We start from the raw sequence: 25,284 nt of genomic DNA on the forward strand, positions 1-25,284 counted from the left end.
TCAGAGCACTCATAAGGTTTTTCTCCAGTGTGTGTTCTCTCATGTTGAGTGAGATTGACTTTTTGACTGAAATGTTTCTGGCACTCCGAGCACTGATAAGGCTTTTGTCCAGTGTGAATTCCCTCATGGCGAGTGAGATTAGCTTTCTGGCTAAAGTTTCTCTGGCATTCTGAGCATTGATAAGGTTGTCCAGTGTGGGTTCGCACATGGGAAGTAAGACTGGCTTTGTGACTGAAGTTTTTCTGGCATTCAGAGCACTGATAAGGTTTTTCTCCAGTGTGGGTTCGCACATGGCAAGTAAGATTGGCTTTGAGATTGAAGCTTTTCTGGCATTCAGAGCACTGATAAGGTTTTTCTCCAGTGTGGGTTCGCACATGGGAAGTAAGATTGGCTTTGAGATTGAAACTTTTGTTGCACTCAGAGCACTGGTGGGCCATTTGTCCATTGTGTGTTCTTTCATGTCGAATGAGACCGACTTTGTGACTGAAGCTTTTCTGGCATTCAGAGCACTGATAGGGTTTTTCTCCAGTGTGAATCCTCTTGTGGACAGTGAGAAGGGCTTTCTTTCTGAATCTTTGTTTACATTCAGAGGACTGATAAGGTTTTTCTCCGGTGTGGGTTTGTACATGGGAAGTAAGATTGGCTTTGAGATTGAAGCTTTTCTGGCATTCTGAGCACTGATACGGCTTTTGTCCAGTGTGGATTCGCTCATGGCGAGTGAGATTATCTCTCTGGCTAAAGGATTTATTGCATTCTGAACATTGATAAGGTTTTCGTCCAGTGTGGATTTGCTCATGATGAGTGAGATGAGCTCTTTGGCTAAAGTATTTCTGGCATTCTGAGCATTGATAAGGTTTTTGCCCAGTGTGGTTTCGCACATGGGAAGTAAGACTGGCTTTGTGACTGAAGCATTTCTGGCACTCAGAGCACTTGTAAGGTTTTTCTCCGGTGTGGGTTCGCACATGGGAAGTAAGATAGGCTTTGAGATTGAAGCTTTTCTGGCATTCAGAGCACTGATAAGGTTTTTCTCCAGTGTGGGTTCTCTCATGTTGAGTGAGAATGAATTTATAACTGAAACGTTTCTGGCATTCAGAGCACTGATAAGGTTTTTCTCCGGTGTGGGTTCGCACATGGGAAGTAAGATTGGCTTTTTGACTGAAACTTTTCCAGCATTCAGAGCACTGATAAGGTTTTTGTCCAGTGTGGTTTCGCACATGGGAAGTAAGACTGGCTTTGTGACTGAAGTTTTTCTGGCATTCAGAGCACTGATAAGGTTTTTCTCCGGTGTGGGTTCGCACATGGCAAATAAGATTGGCTTTGAGATTGAAACTTTTCTGGCATTCGGAGCACTGATAAGGTTTTTCTCCAGTGTGGGTTCGCACATGGGAAGTAAGATCCGCTTTGAGATGGAAGCTTTTCTTGCACTCAGAGCACTGATACGGTGTTTGTCCATTGTGTGTTCTTTCATGTCGAATGAGACTGACTTTGTGACTGAAGTTTTTTTGGCATTCAGAGCACTGATACGGTTTTTCTCCGGTGTGGGTTCGCACATGGGAAGTAAGACTGGCTTTGTGACTGAAGTTTTTCTGGCATTCAGAGCACTGATAAGGTTTTTCTCTGGTGTGGGTTCGCAAATGGCAAGTAAGGTTGGATTTCAGACTGAAGCTTTTCTGGCATTCAGAGCACTGATAACGTTTTTCTCCGGTGTGGGTTTGCACATGGGAAGTAAGTTTGGCTTTCAGATTGAAGCTTTTGTTACACTCAGAACACTGATGCGGCGTATGTCCATTGTGTGTTCTTTCATGTCGACTGAGACTGACTTTGTGACTGAAGCTTTTCCGGCATTGAGAGCACTGATAGGAGTTTTCTCCATTGCGGATCCTCTCGTGTACAGTGAGAAAGGTTTTCTTTTGGAAGCTTTGTTCACATTCAGAGCACTGATAAGGCTTTTCACCTGTGTGCATTCTCTCATGATCAGTCAAATTGGTTCTATCACTGAAGCTTTTTGGGCATGCAGGGCATTGATAAGGAGTTTTCACAGTGTGGATGCCCTTACAGAAAGGGAGACAAACTTTTGGGGTGAAATTTGCCTGGCATTCAGAGCACTGATAATGATTTTCCCCAGTATTGACACTCTCATGTTGAGTGAGACTGGATTGATGACTAACGTTGTTCTCAAATTCAATACACTTACAAGATTTTGTTCTGGGATTAATGTCTTCACATTGGTTTTTATCTTGCATATCCACCATGTTAAATCAGAAACTGAATCCAGTGTCGGGAGAGGTTTAAATAATGTTCACAATTAACCTCTCACATAGACTGTACGCACTGTTCTTAACACTTCTGTCTGGAGCGCATATGTTGTCACAACAATAGGCAGCTTAGCTAAGTCATCCTACAAATCTTTATTGAGCACTCCTATTGCACTTTGAACGGCACCTCTCACAGGTTACAGTCTCATACAGTCTCTGTGTTATGTCCAGGTGGGCTCTTATCAACAGTTACTAATTTTGTGAGTCAAGCATTTCCCACATTTATGTAGGAGTTTTATAAAGCAGCAATAAGATGTTAGTCTGGCATTCAGTGCTTGCAATAAGTAATGGCAAGACAAGATAACATTAAGCATTATCAGTAGCACAATAAACAGTTCCTTTTAGCCTTTCTTTGCCATGTGAATGGTATTGAGCACTGCGGCTACTGTGACATCTTGTCCCGTTGCTTTTGTGAGAAAATCAACATTTATGATTCATTTATAGCACAGAAGTGTTCTGTATTTCAAACGTTTGCCAAAGCTTTAAATTAGTTTTATATGCAGAGATGGTGGCATAAAAGTCTTTATATTAAATAGGGCACTGTAGTTTTATTTTATAGTTTTAATTGTCACTCTCAATAATATTAGAGCACTTAAAATATTTTGAGTGACAGGATTAGAATAGTACATTTGGGTTTTACCATCATGACAATAATTCAAGAAAACCTGAACAAAGTGGGTTTTAAAGGCTTCCTAACAGTGAGCAGAGTAGGTTGAGTTCAGATAAACAGGTGCAGAGAAAGACAGGCGGTGTTGCAAGAAAGAAGGTTTTAGGCTTAGGTGGTTTTAAATTTTTGAAATTATAGCAGAGATTATCTTTGGCTTCTGAGTCCGGTGCTAGGGTCTTTACTTTGTTGAAATCCAGGGAAATCCATTTCCAATGACTTTTGTTTACACGCTCTTCTTGAATCAGGTGACTGACGTTTTGTTCCCTCACTTTTAAGTCGTTCTGACAATACTGCTGACGCTCTGAGCATGGATATGTTTCAGCTCATGGTCAGCTTCTCTAGGATGTTTCATTAGATTGAATTTACAACAAAGGTTAACTTATTTTAATGAGCATTGCATAGACATTGATCTCCTGTGATTTGCATATCCTTGTAAATAATGAAATATCGCCTGGAAGTGAAATTATTTTTGCAATTAGTGCTTGTGCTGGACCTACATTTGGGTTTGATTTACATTTAAGAAGCCATTCAATTCTCATAACTCACAATTGTTTAATCTTTCTGATCTCTTTACTTCGAGGCTGTGTGAAGCATAATAAAATATATGAATTAGAAAAATCAGCTTCAGGCTTAGTCGTTTTCTCTGTTCCCAGTTGGCTCCCACGCCTGCTTTTTGAAGTTGTTGCAAATTAAGAGTTCCGGGTCATCTTCACTTTCTCAAAATAATCATCCGTATGCATGGAGGCTCTGTTGTTTGTTACTAAGTCACTATTTTGATTTCACACTCCATACTTTGCCACCCTGTAGAATTAAACTGAAATAGTTAATAAAAGTAAATTGGCAAAAAAAATAATTACAAGCTGATTCAATGCAGAAATATGTCCTTTTTAGAACGCAAGCAGAGAAATGTTGAGCTGCTTTGCCAGCAGTTTGTAGTTTCACAGTGAGCAACAGGAGAAGGAGACCACTAGGACCAAGGCAGTAGGCACAGGGCGACAACTGATGCTCAGCTCCTGCTATTGTTTAAGCCAGGTTAGATCATGCATTTGCCATTCCTGGGTACAGGGGCCTTACAATGCCCAGGGCACTCCTTCCTACATCTCTACGGAAAATAAAACATTTAGAGAAAACGGAGGAGGAAGCCAGGCCTAGGATGAGGGGCTACATCTGTGTGTGTGGCCTTTGCAGAGAAGTCACTGATTAACAATGTACATAGAGAGATAAGGTGTGAGTAGAAAGGCAGGGGAAGAATCAGGAGGGAGTGCAGGAAAGGGGAGAATGAAGGGTGAGGGAAGGGAGAAATGTGGTGAAGAAAAGAATGGCAGCAGATGACGAGAGATCTAAGCTGTGTGCAGGAGGGAACGGGAAATGAAAGAGCAGAGGTAGAGCAAGCAGTGAGAGTGGAGGACGGAAGAAAGGGGTAGATGGCTACAAATGTAATGTTTTTGAAGATAATTAGGGAAGGAACTGAGTAGAGAGAGGGTAGGGGAGAGCAGAAGAGTGAGGGAGAGAGGTGAGGATGGGTGCAGAAGAAGACTGGTGTGTTCAGGATCTCACATGAAGGGGTAGAAAAAACAGTAGGCAGTGGAAGAGCTGAAGGATGAGGAGACAGGTAAGGCGCGAAAGTCAAGAACGCAAAAGAATAGATTTTCCCTTTCTTCTACTGCCTTCTTTGAGCATGACCACAGGCTAAAAAAGTGGTCCATCGTTGAATAGCCTTCCTGAAACCCCCCTTGTTCTGGTGGGCCAATCTTATGTATTTCTGTCCACTCCTTGAGGCTGCCTAAACTGATCTTAGCAAACAATTTTTTGCCCACATCAAAGAGGTCAATATTTTTAGGATTTTTTGTGTCATCTTTCTAAAGTATCGGTCTGATAATGGAGCCTCTCCGTGTTTCAAGGAACTTGCTGCTGGACAGAAATTCCTGAAATGCATAATGGAAGAATTTCGCCCACCAGACGATTTTGGTTTTAATTATAATGATGGGTAGATTGCATGGCCATCCACTATAGTTAGTTTCAAAGACCCTATGGTATCTTTAATTTTTTGTACAGGGAACAATTCTTTAATCTCCTCTCTATCTGACCAAGCTATCCTATACTCTTCCTCCTGGTCTGCTCCATACAGTTCCTCTATATAATTGACCCATTCTTCTTCTCCCACTACACATCTTAGGGAGCCCTTCTCCTTTCCTCAACAGTGTTGTACTAGCTGCCAAAACTATTTTACATTTTTTGTTTTGATGGCTTCTATCATATTTTTCCAATAACCCTCCTTGTAGGCCCCTTTTTTACCATTGATCAATTTTTTTATACTTTCTGTGTAGGTTCTGGAGATTTGTACATCTCTCATGATTGTATTTTACCCTGAGGTTCCTCCTTGCTTCCTTTATAAGCCTTTTTAAATAGCTGAGATTTGTAGCAAACCAAGCTTTCCCTGCCCTTGCATGCATCTTGATGTGCCTTTTTTGCCTTTAGCTCCACCTTTAAACATCGTACCACCTGGGGAATAATTTTATTGTACCAACCCGCGCTATTGGCTGATATTGGTGCCAAATCTTAGCACTGTTGGAAATTTGCCAATTCTGCTAGATAGCACTCTGACATCCTGGTGGTTAGCTGTTTGGGATATTCTACCTTTTCTGGGAGGACCAATTCTCTATCTGTTCCCACCCCTTCCCACATTCCCAAATGCAGGAGGCAATGATCACTTCCTTCCGATTGATTTATCTCAAAGCTTCTAACATTGTCAAAGCACCAAGCATACATGAGGATATAATCAATCTGGCATAACTGCATTCCATACTTAAATGTCTGTCTGGCTGGTCAATCTTGATCCATGCGCCTGTTTAAACTTAAATCCGTAGTGACCGTAGGTAATTCACAAGGGCTTCATCACGTGTTGTAATCACACCCGTAGGAAAACTGACAGAGTTAATTTTATAAGCTCTCCCTATTTCTTCAAACCAGGGATCAGTGTTTTTCGGGTTCAATATATAGCTGAAGTCCCCCATCAACAGGATCATGTCTTTCTGGTAGTTAGCACAGATGCATTCCTCATGTTTGTTAAATCTTCTCATCTCCCTTCCATACTCTTACCTATTCCCCAGAGATGTTCTGTACAGGGTACTATCCATTACAGCTTACTTATTATCATTGTTATCTTTCTTCTATGGATATGATGGTTAACAACTCCCCTGATGGGCGTCCTCGGCCCCGTTTCTTGGCCATTCTATTCACCTGCAGGGACTCATCTACAGCTGGAGGTTCCTCGCACAGCCAGATCTCCTGTAAACATAGGCTCTCATCATTTTCCAGCCTCTCTTTAAGTACTTCTTCCCTCAATTATTTCTGGGCAAATCCCGAGATATTCCAAGATAGGATCCCTAGACTGTGCAACCCCTCTTCATCCTAGTCTATATCGCTCACACAGCAGGCCTTGTTTGCATCAGGTGAGGCCTGCTCCAGGGTGTTGTTGCCTAACCTGCTACCCCCTATATATTGTTTTGAACTTTGGTAAGGGATTGTTACCTTTAAACCTCCCCTCGTACTACTCTGTACTTACCTCTTAATCATGCTCCCCTGTGTCAAATATGACTTGCCCTGAACCCAGGCCGGCATGATGCCTGAGGAAGGGGCTAGTATAGGTTCCTGCTTCTGGGATCTCACTTTCTACTACAAATCTAATCCCCTCTTTTAGCATCTAAGCTTCCACTTTCTCCAGTGGTTTCTTTACTATTACTGAGTGCAGTAATACTTTTGTTACCTCTTTACACTGTGTGTCCTACGTGAACCCCACAAGCTGCAGATCGTTTGATGATATAGCTTTCAGGCTGAGACATGTTGCTAGTGAGAATACCAGCTATGAGCGAATCAAGGGAACTATATCCCTTGCTTTTTTACCATTTTTCTTTCTTTGTAGAGGTTCTAGGTACACCCCTAAATTCATTTCAACCCTCCTCCCTCTAGCTGTGTACTATCAGGGTCCCCTTCTTCTCCTAATTTGCTTTCTACTTTATTGTTCTATTTTGACTTAGCCCTCCTTGCTTACCTGACCTTCCCTTTTGCGTTCTTTCCTAGGTGGACCTACATACCCACACCCCTTATTTCTTGACGACAAGGAATCATCCCCTATGACTGCCTTTGTTTCCCTATTTTCCGTGTGCTTCATTATGGGACCCCCTTAAGTGGACCTTTGTGGAAAGTTTCTGAGGAATTTTATGGTATATGCTTCCTTTCACCTTCCCCGCCTGTGGGCTCCTGCTTAGCCCTTTTTTTTTTACCCTTTTTGTGCGAGGAATGTATTGCCTATACATCGTGGGATGCCCTGTTTTTCTATCAATATAGGGTATCTGGAGGTGTATACTTTTCCTTCTTATGCATGGATGTGCCAACACGCTTGTCTGCCATAACAGTGATAGGTTTCTTATTTTCCTCTATTGGACTCGCTACATTTGGACAGTGGGTGAAGGTGTAACTTCTAGGTTTAGGGTAGTGTTGTGCAGACCCACTCACTTCTTCATATGACGGCCCCTGGTTCTGACCCTGGGTATCACCACCCTCTTCTCGAGGCCATGCACCTTGTCCCCTGCTTCATCCCTCTTATTTGCTTGCCTATAGCTTTCTGGAGATCCATTTTCCAATAAGAAGAACAGCTGAGGGGAGGAAGACAATCCAGGCTCTAGCCAGGATTGATCAGCTTAAGTACAGTCTAAATTGTTTATGCTTGGGAGACTTAAATCCAAGTCTCAGAAGCATTCACTTCCTAAAGAACTACTGAACGTATCTCTCCCTCTGGATAGTGACAAATCCACCTGTGCTCATTTATTATAGCTGAAATGTTTGTCCATAAAGTCTTTAATTGATGTTGAAATCGATTGGCCCCCTACCTCCCTTATCAGTGAGCTCTTTTGGGGACTCTTCTTCAACCTGCTATGTGGATTTATTGATACTTCTATCGGTTGTTCTGCTGGGTTGCTTAACTGGGGCTTCCCCTTTGCACCTCGGAGGAGCTCCACGGTGAGCTCTGTGGTGGGGTGGGCACGGCAGCGTCAGTATTGCGCTGTCAGTGGGCAGGTGTCTACTTTTCGTCTTTTAAGCCCCGCCAATGACATCCAGCAAACACAGAAAAAGATGCTAGGAACGCCTGTGCTACCTACTAGGAACCTGCAATCTAATCTACCAGGGACTGGTTAAACAGGGAAGCCCTGACATGCACCAGAGGAGGGAAGCCAGGGCATCCAAGTCCAACAATTTAAAGTGCTGTTGTCTTGAAGCTGTGTCTATAAAGTCACGACTGGTCGAAGATGACACCCAAAAAAAGACAAAGACACTTTGCTGTCATGTGTGTAGATTACTACAACACCCCCCACCCCACACACACTCACTCTACTACTACTACTGCAGCAATTTTCAAAAATTGGAGAGGAATACATCAACCCCCACCCTTGTGGCCTGAGTCTTCTCATGCTTTTAGTTCTTGCGTGTTCCCTCTAGAGCCCATTGTCGTTTTTCCATATTATAGTCTAACTGTGCAAGTTATAGGCCGCTTTTGCTTTGCACACGTTACAAAATATCGCGCTTGTTTTTGTGCACATTTATTGGTATATGGTTGTTCTGCCTGGGATTCAGTCGGAGCATTTTATACAAGGTCAAACAACACTGCTTCCTGTTATTTTCTGTGGTCAGAAACTAACACCTAGAAATAATCGAGGAATCCAGCTGCTGCTTTTGAACACACAATTTTTATCATATGAATCGGGGCATATCATTTTGAAAACATAGAGAGAAGACATTCTCGCAGAGCAAAGGTCCCGAGACGAGATACCTGCACCAACTGAGATGTCGAATAGCTACCTATGCATGCCAGGTATGGGGTCCGCCACTTATCTCAGAGATCTATAATATATCACTGCGTTTCCATAGTGGGGGTAAACTTAGGCAGAACTGTCAATCAGGCAGGGCTTTCTATTGTGTATGGTCTGTTAATTATGCTGATCACATTGTTGACCTGCAAATGTTTTCCAATTGCAGCACAGTTGTTACCTAACAGAGCACAACAATTTCCATAAATATTGTAAGCTTTTTTTGTGTCCCTTTTTAATTTATGGTGGACATGTATGAGTGAGAGAATGAAAGGTGATGACCTGATACCGCGATCCTTGAGAGCGTCTAGAGTGTTGTGTTCTGGAGTGCCAATTCACTTGTCTCCTTAAAGATTAGGAGGGCAAGTGAGGCACTATTAGCTAGTTGGATTTGGGCCCATGAGTACTGATGTGGTATGGTGACTCGGTCCCTACATTCTGATGTTCTGTGGTCCCAGGCATAGTTCTGTTTCTGAACAGAATCCCTGCAACACAATACTGTGGGTCACAACCCCAAAAAATAATACTCCTGGCCACAGCACTCACTTGGACACAGGGTTGAGGAGGTGTTGAATTGTGGATTTTGAACAAGTAAATAAGGGTTGCAAATACTTTGTGAGTTTGTGACACTAAAAGTTGTTTTTATAATTACAGTAGAGGATATTTTCCTTAGCCTCAATAGGGTAGGGAACAGCAGAGGACTTTTGCTAGCATTTAAAGAGAATAAGTAGCAGCTTGAGCGGATGCTGGAGGCTTTTGTGCCTCTGATGCAAGATCAAACTGAATAACTTTTCCTTAACAGCAAGACGGGGTCCCTTCAGGAGCCCTGCCTCGAAAAATATTTGCATCTGGCGGCCAGTACAGTCTCTTGCCCTTTAACAGCCATCATGAACATGGCCATTAGACAGGGCACGATCAGCGGCTGTGGAAACAGGTCGTAATACAGCCTTTACTCAAGAAGCCGAATGACTTGAAGAATTATCAGCCTATCTCTCTGCTTCCGGTCCCAACTAAAATCCTGGACCATGATGGGATATGCGGAGGAGCAGGGTCTGTTGGATGTGTCGCAACACGGCTTCCGTAGGAACCATAGAACTGAAACAGCTCTGATAGTTGCTACTGACAGCATCAGGGGCCTTTCTGATGCAGGGCAGGCCACGGTACTGATCCTGTTGGATCTGTCTGAGGCTTTTGACACCATCTCTCCTACTCTGCTAATTAAGTGCCTGCAGGAATTGGGAATTAAAAACACAGCTCTGAGTCTGTTGTCCTCTTCCCTTACTGATAGATCTCAAAGGGTGGCAATTAACCAGTTCCACTCACAGCCATTCTTGCTGCCAGGTGGGGTCCTTCGGGGCTCATCTTTGAGGCCCGCGTTATTCAATCTTTACGTGTCCCCTTTGGCTAAGTTTGTTTGTTTTTTTGGGCTAAAGGTAGTGTCATTTGCCAATGACACCCAGATCACAGTGTCCACCTTGAAAGATACTAAAGGTACTGCAGCCAATTTTAACCTTTGCATGAAAGATGCAGCATCGCGAATGGCCAAGAACTATTTGTAGCTGAATGGAGAGAAGACCGAGGTACTGCTCTTTGGTGGCCGGACACGCTATGTACACTTCCGACTCCAGTTGACACTATTAAAAATCTAGGTGCCCTTCTGTCTCTAGGCCATCAGGTTAATCATACAGTTTCAACCTGTTTCTGGATGATCAGAATGTTGAAGAAAATGTTCCAGATTACGGCCCTCCCAGCTCATAAGCATGTTGCTCTTGCTCTGGTCTCCTCCAGGATAGATCATTGTAATGCGATCTACCTTGAGACCAACAAATCAGCCCTTGCAAAGTTTAAAATGTGTTCAGAATGCAATGGCAAGGCTTACGCTGGACGTTCCAAAACGGCATTCAGTGTCGAAAGGACTCCAAGAACAGCACTGGCTTCTGGTAGGGAAACGTGTCCGGTTTAAGGTATTATGCATTTTACATAAAGCACATCGTGCGACATGTGCAGTTAATATTAAAGCCATGTTTAAATGATATGTCCACACTAAAAATAATCTCCACTCCGCCCACCAAAATTGGGTAACAGTTCCTAGAGTCCGGAAGAAGAAATGGGGAAGCAGAGCTTTTTTCAGTTGCAGTGGCAAGGTCCTGGATTACTCTTCCACGCCATCTTACATCCCTGAAGATGCATCTCGCTTTAAGAAAAGCCTTAAAAACTTGTCTGTTTACACTAAGATAGGCACAGTATTATTTGAAGTACTTATCAGTTCACTATGCGGCTTTGCAATACTACGGCGCCCAGACGTCCATGGGCCTTTATGCGCTTTACAAATCTTGGAAATTTCATTTCATATAATTAAATGTATTCATTATTTTGAAATGCGGAATCAGGGTATGAATATATGCAAGTTTCTAGCATATATGTAGGAATTATGAGGTTGCAAGCACAATCACATGGCGCTCTTGTTAGCTACTTTTTGCTTCAGGAGGGGATAGAAATATTTTGTAAGATACCTCTGCTGACATAAGTAATGAACTCCTTGTATTATTCAAGGACTGACAAGTATCTCTGGACTGACGTAGGATGAAATAATAAAATACATTTTACTAGCTGTAGAACTCCAATAAAGTTTGTTTGGTTATTTCTTGTTCTCTATGATCATGAGAGTGTAGTTCAAGTTGTTTTTTTTAGTTTAAAAAAAATTATTTTTATTGATTGTTTGCAAAGGAAACAATTTATATGGTTCACATCCTCATAGTTTGATACAAATACATTCCAATAAACTTATGACTTTCGCATTCCGATTGTACATTTAACCGAACTCCAAATTCAATTACCATTCTAACATTATTATCACATGTCTACACAATTTCTTTCTCAGATGTTTCCCCTGATCGTGCCTTAGGAGGCTCACAAATATATCCCCTAAATTTATTCCATCCTCCCCATACTTTAGTCCATTTACTCGGGCATCCACGGTTACTGTATACTCTTTTTTCAGTTATCATAACCCCATCCATATCACTACACCAAGTTGTTATCGTCGGTATTTCCTCCGACCCCCATCTCTGTGCAATGTTCCGCTTTGCAATAATTTTTCCCAGTGTAACCCACACCTGAGCCATGAGCGTAAGATCATTTGACTCCCAGATGTTCAACAAGCAACTCTTGGGTTCTGGCAGCAGCGATATCCCCTCAACCAGCAATACCGTCCTCATAACCCTTGTCCAGTATTCTGCAATTCTTGGGCATTGCCATAGGGTATGAAAAAAGGTTCCCTCATTTCCACACCCTCTCAAACAGTAAGGGTGAGAAGTTTTCCCAATTTTGCAGAGGAGGACTCTGGTGTAATAGACACAATGTAGGATTTTTAGCTGTACCAGCTTGAGCCTCGAAGCTATGCCCACTTCCCGCGGGGATGCCGTTGCATCTTGCCAATCCGCATCATCCAGATCTCCCACATCTTTGGACCACTTTTCCCTAAGTGCCTCAGTGGGGTCTGCCAAATTACTAACTAGTTTTCGATATGTGAGGGAAGTAGCACGCTTGTGCATATGGTCTGTCAGTAATCTATCTTCTAACGGGGTAGATTCTGGAACTTTAATTCCCGCTGGCAAGGCGGCTTGTAGGGCATGCTTGATCTGCAGGTATCGAAACCGCTCTGACTCTGCCAGTTCGTATTTGATCCTGAAGACCCTTGAATGAGATTATTTCTCCTTTACTCCACAAATCACCCACAGTGGAGATGCCGATTGCATCCCAGTGAGCGAAGCCCCTGCTGTTCCTGAGTCGCCCCAGCCGCTTAGTGTCCCATAAGGGAGTGAGTTGGGTTATAACCCCCCGCCAGCCTAATTTAGTATGTGCCTTATACCAGAGAGCGACAGTATGTTTTGCAGGACCAAGGAAGGGGGGGGGTCGCCTCTCGTTATATAAAGCTGATATCACACCCTCTGCCCCAAGTTTGTGTCTATCAGCTTTAAAGGATGGGTCTGATTGTGGGGCATGTATCCATTGATTAACTATCTTCAATTGAGCTGCCCAATAGTATAGCTGGATATTTGGAAGCGCAATTCCCCCATCATACCAACCCTTAACCAGTTTGCTCTGTGCAATCCGTGCCGGTTTATTCCCCCACAGCAAGCTGGAGACTTGCACCTCTATCGCCTTGAAGTAACTTGGGGGTACCAGGGAGGGCATATTTTCCAATACATAAAGAAATTGAGGAAGCGCCATCATTTTGAAAAGTGCCGCCTTGCCCAAGAGCATCAATGGCAACGTGCCCCAATGTGTCACATCCCGTCTGAAGCGCTCCAGATGAGGCATCAGGTTCAGCTTATAAAAGGCCTCTGGACTACTAGTTATATTGATTCCTAAGTATTTAAATGTGTCATTTGCGACAGACAATGGGCAGTCCTTGGGGAGCCGAGGGGGCGGCCCATTTAAAATGAATAAAACCGATTTAGACCAATTTATGGTATACCCAGATGCCCGACCAAAAAGCCTACAGATGTTAAGTAACGCTACAATTGAGCGGCTGGGGGAGGCCATGTACAGTAATACGTCATCAGCATATAGTGAAATACGATCCTCCCAATCCGCAATCCATCTCAGTCTCCGAAGTGGCTCCCATCTAATCCATGCCGCTAGTGGCTCAAGGACCAGAGCAAACAAGGGTGGTGACAGTGGACAGCCCTACCGTGTGCCACGGGAGAGTGGTAAATCTCGAGAGATGTGTCCATTAGCTGTCACATGTGCCATTGGGTTAGTATACAGCAAGCGAACCCATGCACAAAATTAGGGACCAAAGCCCATGTGATCAAGCACCGCGAAGAGGAAGGTCCACTCCACCATATCAAACACCATACAGGCGTCTAGAGAGAGTATGACTGCTGGCTCTTGTATATATTGTATACGAGCCATTACCCCGTGCAGGCGCCTCAAGTTCAATGCTGTACTTCTGCCAGGCATGAAGCCCGATTGGTCTGGATGTATCTGTGTCCCTAGGAGAGGCGCAAGTCTCATTGGCAGAAGTTTAGCCAGAATTTTGGCCTCCCCATTGATTAAGGATATGGGGCGATACGAGGTACACTCCGCGGGAGGTTTCCCTGGCTTGGGATCGCCACTATAGTGGTTAGTCTTTGGTCTAATGGAAATTCGCCAGCCTTCAAGCTATCCTGAAACATATAAAGTAATTGTGGTGTAATTGTGCCCGCCGTTCTTTTGTATAATTCTATTGGTATACCATTGGGTCCCATGGCCTTCCCCGATTGTAGAGAGCCGATCGTCGACTGCAGTTCTGCAACCGTGAGATCCGCTTAAAGGTTGGGGGCCTCCCCAGGCGTGAGCCTAGGCATACTGATATCTTTAATATACGACTTCGCTTCTTCCATGGACATAGTGGACGATGATGTATAAACCTGTTGGAAGTGCCCTGCCAACATCTGCACTATTTCTTCCGGGTCCGTTACCACCTGTCCATTGGCCGTATGGAGTCGAGCTATGCACTTCTTACCCTCCTCCCGCCTATCCAACCATGCCAAGAGTTTACCAGCCTTATCGCCAGTTTCGTAAACCTTGTGCTGTGTCGCTGCCATGCGCGTTTTAACCGTGTCTTTGAGATGCTCCCTATATTCTTGTTGTCGGAGGGTTAGGTGTTGAGTCGCGGCTCGAGAGGGGTCGAGTGTGCATTGCCTTTCTGCCTCGTGTAGTCTAAGTTCTATGTCAGTGAGTTCTCGCTGTTTATCACGCTTGTGACCAGTGATAGTTGCTATCGCTTGTCCTCTGACCACAGTCTTGTAGGCCTCCCAGAGAGTGGTAGGGTAGTCAACTGATGACACATTATCCTGGAAGTACATCAGGGTCGTTGTTGTAATAGCCTTCTTGATGTGTGGGACTTGCAGATACCCCGGGTATATTCGGTAAATGGGCTGTCATATTTTGTGACTAGTTGTGTACGTTAGTAGCACTGGGGAGTGATCCGAAATGCCCCTCGGTCTAATTTCCACTGTCGCTATATTCCTAAGACATTCCTGTGAGGCAAAAAAATAATCTATCCGAGAGAGACTATTGTGAACTCGGAAAGGAAAATGAATTGACGTTCATCAGGGTGTCGATGCCTCCACGCGTCAGTGAGTCCCAGTGCCTCAATAAACCCTCCTACTGGGGAGACCCCATGTGTGCGTGGTCTAGGTGGGTAGCGGTCCTTGCCCGTGTCAATTGAATTGAATTGAATTGAATTGAATTAAATTTATAAAGCGCAGCATATACCCTGAGGCGTCTTGGCGCTATGCCTGATAAAGGAACAGTGTGACAGAAAGCACAGGTTGGCATCCGGTTAAGCGGATTAGATGGTTTGTGTAAACAGCCATGTTTTCAGGTCTTTCCTAAAGTGCATGAAAGAGGAAGCGGATTTTAGAGAGGTGGGAAGTGTATTCCAAAGCAAAACTGCAGATCTAAAAAGACTCCTGCCGCCCCAAGTTATTTTTTTAAAAGGGGAGATAACCATGTTCCTGGCTGTTCCAGACCGTAAGGTCCTATTGGGAACATACCATTTTAATTTGTTCCTGAACTGTGCTGGTGTCATTAAAGACCCCCCCAATCACTAGTTCGTCCTCTGGCAAATCCAGCAGAAATTCACCCTATATCCCTCCGGCCCCTCACTGTGTGAGGGGCCGGAGGGATATAGACAGACACAATGTTAATTGACCTCCCCTCCCATTGGCCAGATATGGCCGCAAAGCAGCCGTTTTTGTCCGTTTTTGTGCAATGGATTATCAAAGGGGATCGAGTTTTTACAAGGATACCCACCCCTCTCGAGCCGGAGGTGAACTCCGAGTGCGTAACCATTTTAAATCCCCATCGATCCATAGCTTTACTGGTGGTACCAGTTAGATGTGTCTCTTGCAGCAAGGCCACATCGGGGGCACATCGTTTTAAACTATACAAGACTAAACCACGTTTTATTTTGTCCCCCAGCCCATGGACATTCCAGGTAATCAGTGTCAGGGGGACCACATGTGTCGTGTTGTGCAGTTCGTGCTCCCTAATACTCGGGCCATGTGATGTCGTTACTGTCATCCCGGGTTAGTAGTGGACTGGGTTTTCCGGCACAGCACATTATGTAAACATGGCCAGCGACTCTGCCACGTCTCAGTCTGATAAGGAATGCAAACCTTTTGTGTGACATGCTTCAAAACAAACCATAACTTTAATCCCCTGAATTGAATTCCATCCCTCGCCCCCCTCCCTGATACCCTGCCTAGCGGACTTTGAACTACCCGCCTCCCCAACTTAGCAGAGTGCTTTGTTCCCCAAACCATGTACTTGCGTGTAGGGGGGGAGCCACGACTGTTCTGTTGGGTTTTAAAGAGCTGTGATTGCATACTGCTCCCCTCTTGGATAAAACTGCTTTTGAAACACTGACGGCTGCATCTTTTCAATGATGGTTATATAATAAAACCTGAACTTTAACAAAGGGCCTTTGCGTGACTTTTGAGAAGCTGGGTCATCTTGCCCTTGTACATTTTCTGGACAGCCCTGTGATTATTCTAAACAGATTTTGACAATCCTGTAAGCCCACTCAAGATTCCCCATGCATTTCTACTGACATCAGAAATGTGCAATGATATCTGTGGGGCACCCACAGTGAACCACCTTGAGTGAAAGTAACTGCACCCAATCACCCCAGGCTGTTTGGTGGCCAACAGTGGTAGCAGGGGGATTCCAGTCAGGGGCAATGGCAATTTATTGTTACCATTGTGGAGATATTGCATACCAGCAATTGCCACGTGATTGGATAAGCCATTCAACTTTTATATAAAACAGATACTCTGGTTTTGAATGCTGCCTTGAGAACCATGAAATGCTGGCGCTTGCAAAACAAAAGTGAGAGCAGCTCTTTTGACCCGAATGCTGACACACCAGTCGGACTGCAGCAGAGGGTACGTCTCTGAGCCCTTTGACACTTGTTTGCTGATATTATATGCATGGTGTTCCAAGAAGGAAAGAAGGATGTCACATCCTGGATGAGCAGCAGCTGCCTGAAGCTCAACTCGGAGAAAACTGAAGTTCTCATCCTCGGGTCCACCACCTCTACATGGGGCAACACTTGGTGGCCCCCCGCCCTTGGAAACCCACACACCCCCATGGACCATGCCCGCAACCTCGTCAGCATACTCTACTCCTCTGTCACCATGAACCGCCAGATCAACGCAGGCCTTCACATGCTTCAACACCCTCTGTTTACTCCGCAAGTCCTTCAAATGGATCCCCCTGACTCCAGGACGACTGTCACCCATGCACTCATCACCAGCAGACTGGACTACGGAAACGCACACTACGCCGGAATCAACAAAACACTCCTGCGCAAACTCCAGACCGTCCAGAACGCAGCAGCCAGACTCGTCCTCAGCATCCCACGACATGACCACATCACCCAGCACATCCGCGACCTCCACTGGCTCCTCGTCGAAAATAGAATAACCTTCAAACTGCTCACACACTCCTACCCAAGCCATCCATAACACTGGACCCCAATACCTCAAGGAAATAATCTCCTTCCATGACCCCAAGAGGAACCTCTGTTCCGCTGACCTAGCCTACATCTCGGCCAAGACCTGGAACGAACTTCCCCTCAACATCAGACGAAGCACGACATGGCACCTACTAAAAAATGACCTCAAACCTGGCTCTTCGGATGACCACGTACCTGCCCACACCCACTCCCCCCTCTGCGCCTTAAGACCCTCATGGGTGAGTAGTGTGCTCTATTAACCCATGATTGATTGATTGGTGTCTCCATAATATACCTCACTGAGCCAGATAGGTCAAAACGCTGATCCTAACATATTATAAAGTTTTAATTGTTTTAATTCAATTTTGAATGGCTGAAACATTGTGCTGACTGTTTGCTAACGGTACATTTAGCCCATATCAGTTATTAACAAGCTCTTTTCTGGTTGTCACAAGTTTTTCTATTACATTATGTCACCTCCGCGAGCCTGAACTATATACCAAAGCACAACAAGAGATCTGTGGTATAAATCTGCCAGGGTTAGCTGAAAAACCTACAGTGAAAAAAAAAGTTTTCATGAAAGCGCTGTTCTGGAAATCTCTGTGTCCAAACAGAAGAATATACCTCATTTTACAAAGCATAATAAAGTGAGAACAAGCCTATTCCAAAAAGTCTTCCCAACCACTCAGGAAACGTCTGAGAATACCTCATCACATATCCACGAAGGGACAGGGTCCCTTTGTGAACAATTTTGACACCCGCAGAAGACTGGATTTAAACTTTTGCCTGCATAAACTTATCTTATTTGGATTCTGCTCTGTCTAATGCAAGTTTATTTAATGGGTGGCTGACTTTCTTTGCCCTGCCTCTGAAAGGCTGCCAGGGCAGGGAGAGCACTCTGCTCCTACATATCTGAATGGCCTCATGTCAAGTGCTAAATCCGCAGGCAGATTTTAGCTCATTAAGAAACAAGGCTACACGCTAAGATTTTGGGGGACCATTTACAATGGAATAAAAGCAAAACTATAAGACTCAGAAAAGACAGTGCTGTTGGATAAAAGAAAGTGGCTGAAGGTGTAACGCATGACATAGGGCAACTTGGCAGAAGTGGAACCACTTGTCAGATCACCTCAACAAGATGTGAAGCCTTGGGCAAGAGTCCATCACATGCCAGTGTCACGACGGACAGGCTGATAGATCTGAGATATAATTGATCACATGTCAAGATCACCTATTTAAGGCCTTCAGAGCTAGGTGCGAATAAGTCACATGACGGATTTGCCTGTGAAAGGAAGGTGTCAGATTCAGCCACACTTTAAACCAGTGTCACAAAGATAAGTACTAGTGGGCATACTTAATCACATGTAGATATTAGCTCTAAGAAAAACAGTAATATCTGTCTTGCATCTGAAACTTCAATATGTGACAGAGTCAGTAACATCCCAAGTCCCCTCATAAATATCACTGACTTAGCTTCAGTAGTGCTACATCACATCATGCCATTAACATATGCAATAATTTTGATTTCTTTTTTTATTATCTGTAAACGTTGTGGGTCTCATAATGTGTTTACCACGCAGAAGCTGTTGGGAGAAATGCTGATGGCAAGGATCCAAAAAACAATGGGCTGGACTGCGGTTCAGAGTACCTGCCTGTTGGTAGACTGTTTGCATACATTGCTCCCATCGCCTTCTCTGTGTTTTGTCTCGTTATCCAAGCCTATGGACCTGTTTGACCCTACAACTATACTGGAGTCGAGTGATGTCGGAACTCAACGCCATACTGAGGGTGTAGTTGCCTGAAGACTCTAAGTACGTCCCCCTAGGGATACCCAATGACATGGATGTACCACGGGCGAAACTGCTGCTGAGTAATCTGGGTTTGGTGGTGGCCAAACAGGAGCTGGACAGGCACTGGGGAGCTCCTAAGGTGCCCAACATAGCTGAATGGAAGAAGGACATGGATTTTTTCATGGCAGAAGAATAAGTAAAATATAAAAGCAGGGGGTGCCGGAGTTCATTTCGTACAATATGGGGAAGATGGACTGCATTTTATGGACTTGCTGAGGAGGATGACGAAGTTGCTGCACCTCTTTCGTAATTACACTGTAAAATCTATAATTCAATATGACAAAAATGATCGGGATTGTGTTGATGACATGCCTCTCTCTCTTAATGTTAGATAATGTAGGAGCTTTAATGTACTTTTGTCCTACCACCATGTTCTTGTGTTTAATAGGAGTACCTGCTGGTACCCCTCTTGTTTTCTTCATGAAAAATACAATAAAAATATGTTTTTTTAAATAAAACTTTGTTATCCAAGCTGTGATTCTAGTTTCACTTTATTAGTTCTTCAGACTCTGGAATTTCTCAGAATATTTTATGTTGGCCACTATGTAGGCAGTCTCTCTAAGGTATCCTGCAAGATTCTTAATCAATCCTGTTGCAACTACAATTATACATGTTTTCTCATGAAGTAAAGTCCAGTTTGTTTTTAAAGCTTTTCTGGAATCCAAAGGACTGAAACATATTTATATGTGTTCTCTTCCCTCATGTCTAGTAAATTATTTTTCTGACTGAACCTTTTCTTGCATTTAGAACACTGATCAGGCTTTTCTCCCGTATGTGTTCTCTCATGTAGAATGAGTGCGGATTTGCAACTGAAGCTTTTCTGGTACTCAGAGCACTGAGTCTGATAAGGTTTTTTGTTCAGTGTGGATTCGCTCATGGTGAGTGAGATGAGCTCTCTGGCTAAAGTTTTTCTGGCATTCTGAGCATTGATAAGGTTTTTGTCCAGTGTGGGTTCGCACATGGGAAGTAAGACTGGCTTTGTGACAGAAGCGTTTCTGGCACTCAGAGCACTGATAAGGTTTTTCTCCGGTGTGGGTTCGCACATGGGAAGTAAGACTGGCTTTGTGACTGAAGCGTTTCTGGCATTCAGAGCACTCATAAGGTTTTTCTCCAGTGTGTGTTCTCTCATGTTGAGTGAGATTGACTTTTTGACTGAAATGTTTCTGGCACTCCGAGCACTGATAAGGCTTTTGTCCAGTGTGAATTCCCTCATGGCGAATGAGATTAGCTTTCTGGCTAAAGTTTCTCTGGCATTCTGAGCATTGATAAGGTTGTCCAGTGTGGGTTCGCACATGGGTAGTAAGACTGGCTTTGTGACTGAAGTTTTTCTGGCATTCAGAGCACTGATATGGTTTTTCTCCGGTGTGAGTTCGCACATGGCAAGTAAGATTGGCTTTGAGATTGAAGCTTTTCTGGCATTCAGAGCACTGATAAGGTTTTTCTCCAGTGTGGGTTCGCACATGGGAAGTAAGACTGGCTTTGAGATTGAAACTTTTGTTGCACTCAGAGCACTGGTGTGGCATTTGTCCATTGTGTGTTCTTTCATGTCGAATGAGACCGACTTTGTGACTGAAGCTTTTCTGGCATTCAGAGCACTGATAGGGTTTTTCTCCAGTGTGAATCCTCTTGTGGACAGTGAGAAGAGCTTTCTTTCTGAATCTTTGTTTACATTCAGAGCACTGATAAGGTTTTTCTCCGGTGTGGGTTTGTACATGGGAAGTAAGATTGGCTTTGAGATTGAAGCTTTTCTGGCATTCTGAGCACTGATATGGCTTTTGTCCAGTGTGGATTCGCTCATGGCGAGTGAGATTATCTCTCTGGCTAAAGGATTTCTTGCATTCTGAACATTGATAAGGTTTTCGTCCAGTGTGGATTTGCTCATGATGAGTGAGATGAGCTCTTTGGCTAAAGTTTTTCTGGCATTCTGAGCATTGATAAGGTTTTTGCCCAGTGTGGTTTCGCACATGGGAAGTAAGACTGGCTTTGTGACTGAAGCATTTCTGGCACTCAGAGCACTTGTAAGGTTTTTCTCCGGTGTGGGTTCGCACATGGGAAGTAAGACTGGCTTTGTTACTGAAGCGTTTCTGGCATTCAGAGCACTGATAAGGTTTTTCTCCAGTGTGGGTTCTCTCATGTTGAGTGAGAATGAATTTATAACTGAAACGTTTCTGGCATTCAGAGCACTGATAAGGTTTTTCTCCGGTGTGGGTTCGCACATGGGAAGTAAGATTGGCTTTTTGACTGAAACTTTTCCAGCATTCAGAGCACTGATAAGGTTTTTGTCCAGTGTGGTTTCGCACATGGGAAGTAAGACTGGCTTTGTGACTGAAGTTTTTCTGGCATTCAGAGCACTGATAAGGTTTTTCTCCGGTGTGGGTTCGCACATGGCAAATAAGATTGGCTTTGAGATTGAAACTTTTCTGGCATTCGGAGCACTGATAAGGTTTTTCTCCAGTGTGGGTTCGCACATGGGAAGTAAGATCCGCTTTGAGATGGAAGCTTTTCTTGCACTCAGAGCACTGATACGGTGTTTGTCCATTGTGTGTTCTTTCATGTCGAATGAGACTGACTTTTTGACTGAAGTTTTTTTGGCATTCAGAGCAGTGATAAGGTTTTTCTCCGGTGTGGGTTCGCACATGGGAAGTAAGACTGGCTTTGCGACTGAAGTTTTTCTGGCATTCAGAGCACTGATAAGGTTTTTCTCTGGTGTGGGTTCGCAAATGGCAAGTAAGGTTAGATTTCAGACTGAAGCTTTTCCAGCATTCAGAGCACTGATAAGGTTTTTGTCCAGTGTGCTTTCTTTCATGTCGAATGAGACTGACTTTGTGACTGAAGTTTTTTTGGCATTCAGAGCACTGATAAGGTTTTTCTCCGGTGTGTGTTCGCACATGGGAAGTAAGACTGGCTTTGTGACTGAAGTTTTTCTGGCATTCAGAGCACTGATAACGTTTTTCTCCGGTGTGGGTTTGCACATGGGAAGTAAGTTTGGCTTTCAGATTGAAGCTTTTGTTACACTCAGAGCACTGATGCGGCGTTTGTCCCTTGTGTGTTCTTTCACGTCGACTGAGACTGACTTTGCGACTGAAGCTTTTCCGGCATTCAGAGCACTGATAGGATTTTTCTCCAGTGTGGATCCTCTCGTGTACAGTGAGAAAGGTTTTCTTTTGGAAGCTTTGTTCACATTCAGAGCACTGATAAGGCTTTTCACCTGTGTGCATTCTCTCATGATCAGTCAAATTGGCTCTATTACTGAAGCTTTTTGGGCATGCAGGGCATTGATAAGGAGTTTTCACAGTGTGGATGCCCTTACAGAAAGGGAGACAAACTTTTGGGGTGAAATTTGCTGGGCATTCAGAGCACTGATAATAATTTCCCCCAGTATTGACACTCTCATGTTGAGTGAGACTGGATTGATGACTAAAGTTGTTCTCATATTCAATACACTTACAAGGTTTTGTTATGAGATTAATGTCTTCAGATTGGTTTTTATCATGCATATCCACCATGTTAAATCAGAAACTGAATCCAGTGTCAGGAGAGGTTTAAATAATGTTCACAATTAACCTCTCACATAGACTGTATGTACTGTTCTTAACACTTCTGTCTGGAGCGCATATGTTGTCACATCAATAGGCAGCTTAGCTAAGTCATCCTACAAATCTTTATTGAACACTCCTATTGCACTTTGAACGGCACCTCTCACAGGTTACAGTCTCATACAGTCTCTGTGTTATGTCCAGGTGGGCTCTTATCAACAGTTACTCATTTTGTGAGTCAAGCATTTCCCACATTTATGTAGGAGTTTTATAAAGCAGCAATAAGATGTTAGTCTGGCATTCAGTGCTTGCAATAAGTAATGGCAAGACAAGATAACATTAAGAATTATCAGTAGCACAATAAACAGTTCCTTTTAGCCTTTCTTTGCCATGTGAATGGTATTGAGCACTGCGGCTACTGTGAAATCTTGTCCCGTTGCTTTTGTGAGAAAATCAACATTTATGATTCATTTATAGCACAGAAGTGTTCTGTATTTCAAACGTTTGACAAAGTTTTAAATTAGTTTTATATGCAGAGATGGTGGCATAAACTTCTTTATATTAAATATGGCACTGCAGTTTTATTTTATAGTTTTAATTGTCACTCTCAATAATATTAGAGCACTTAAAATATTTTGAGTGACAGGATTAGAATAGTACATTTGGGTTTTACCATTATGACAATAATTCGAGAAAACCTGAACAAAGTGGGTTTTAAAGGCTTCCTAACAGTGAGCAGATTAGGTTGAGTTCAGATGAACAGGTGCAGAGAAAGACAGGCGGATGTTGCAAGAAAGAAAGTTTTAGGCTTGGGTGGTTTTAAATTTTAGAAATTCTAGCAGAGATTATCTTTGCCTTCTGACACCGGTGCTAGGGCCTTTACTTTGTTGAAATCCAGGGAAATCCATTTCCAATGATTTTTGTTTACACGCTCTTCTTGAGCAGGTGACTAACGTTTTGTTGCCTCAATTTTAAGTCGTTCTGACAATACTTCTGATGCTCTGAGCATGGATAAGTTTCAGCTCATGGTCAGCTTCTCTAGGATGTTTCATTAGATTGAATTTACAACAACGGTTAACTTATTTTAATGATCATTGCATGGACATTGATCTCCTCTGATTTGCATATCCTTGTAAGTAATGAAATAGCTCCTGGAAGTGAAATTATTTTTGCAATTAGTGCTTGTACTGGACCTACATTTGGGTTTGATTTACATTTAAGAAGCCATTCAATTCTCATAACTCACACTTGTTTAATGTTTCTGATCTCTTTACTTCGAGGCTGTGTGAAGCATAATAAAATCTATGAATTAGAAAAATCAGCTTCAGACTTAGTCATTTTCTCTGTTCCCAGTTGGCTGCCACGCCTGCTTTTTGAAGTTGTTGCAAATTAAGACTTCCGGGTCATCTTCACTTTCTCAAAATAATCATCCGTATGCATGGAGGCTCTGTTGTTTGTTACTAAGTCACTATTTTGATTTCACACTCCATACTTTGCCACCCTGTAGAATTAAACTGAAATAGTTAATAAAAGTAAATTGGCAAAAATAAATATTTACAAGCTGATTCAATGCAGAAATATGTCCTTTTAGAACGCAAGCAGAGAAATGTTAAGCTGCTTTCCATGCAGTTTGTAATCACGCAGTGTGCAACAGGAGAAGGAGACCACTAGGACCAAGGCAGTAGGCACAGGGTGGCAACTGATGCTCAACTCCTGCTATTGTTTAAACAACGTCAGATCATGCATTTGCCATTCCTGGGTACAGGGGCCTTACAATGCCCAGGGCACTCCTTCCTACATCTCTACGGAAAATAAAACATTTAGAGAAAACGGAGGAGGAAGCGAGGCCTAGGATGAGCGGCTACATCTGTGTGTGTGGCCTTTGTAGAGAAGTCACTGATTAACAATGTACATAGAGAGATACGGTGTGAGTAGAAAGGCAGGGGAAGAATCAGGAGGGAGTGCAGGAAAGGTGAGAATGAAGGGTGAGGGAAGGGAGAAATGTGGTGAAGAAAAGAATGGCAGCAGATGACGAGAGATCTAAGCTGTGTGCAGGAGGGAACGGGAAATGAAAGAGCAGAGGTAGAGCAAGCAGTGAGAGTGGAGGACTGAAGAAAGGGGTAGATGGCTACAAATGTAATGTATTTGAAGATAATTAGGGAAGGAACTGAGTAGAGAGAGGGTAGGGGAGAGCAGAGGAGTGAGGGAGAGAGGTGAGGATGGGTGCAGAAGAAGAGACTGGTGTGTTCAGGATCTCACATGAAGGGGTAGAAAAAACAGTAGGCAGTGGAAGAGCTGAAGGATGAGGAGACAGGTAAGGCGCGAAAGTCAAGAACGCAAAAGAATTGATTTTCCCTTTCTTCTACTGCCTTCTTTGAGCATGACCACAGGCTAAAAAAGTGGTCCATTGTTGAATAGCCTTCCTGAAACCCCCCTTGTTCTGGTGGGACAATCTTATGGATTTCTGCCCACTCCTTGAGGCTGCCTAAAATGATCTTAGCAAACAATTTTTCGCCCACATCAAAGAGGTTGATTAATAT

At 43.5% G+C, this 25,284-nt stretch overlaps 1 protein-coding gene and 1 pseudogene across 2 annotated transcripts; both read right to left on the minus strand.

Annotated features, from left to right (window-relative positions):
• On the minus strand, positions 1 to 24,118 carry LOC146838955 (uncharacterized; annotated as a pseudogene). The gene is made up of 2 exons (XR_014960737.1): positions 23,991 to 24,118; positions 1 to 3,783 (listed from the first exon to the last, which is right to left on the minus strand). The product of XR_014960737.1 is annotated as an uncharacterized LOC146838955 (transcript).
• Positions 19,682 to 24,001, minus strand: LOC146838956 (uncharacterized). The gene is given in 2 exon segments (XM_085603002.1): positions 19,682 to 20,067; positions 20,069 to 24,001. Coding segments are annotated over 2 exon segments (2,862 nt in total). The 5' UTR covers positions 22,715 to 24,001; the 3' UTR covers positions 19,682 to 19,851.
• Positions 24,119 to 25,284: the final 1,166 nt, after the last annotated feature.

This window comes from Triturus cristatus, chromosome 4_2 (genome assembly GCF_964204655.1).
Source record: "Triturus cristatus chromosome 4_2, aTriCri1.1, whole genome shotgun sequence".
Classification (NCBI taxonomy): domain Eukaryota; kingdom Metazoa; phylum Chordata; class Amphibia; order Caudata; family Salamandridae; genus Triturus; species Triturus cristatus.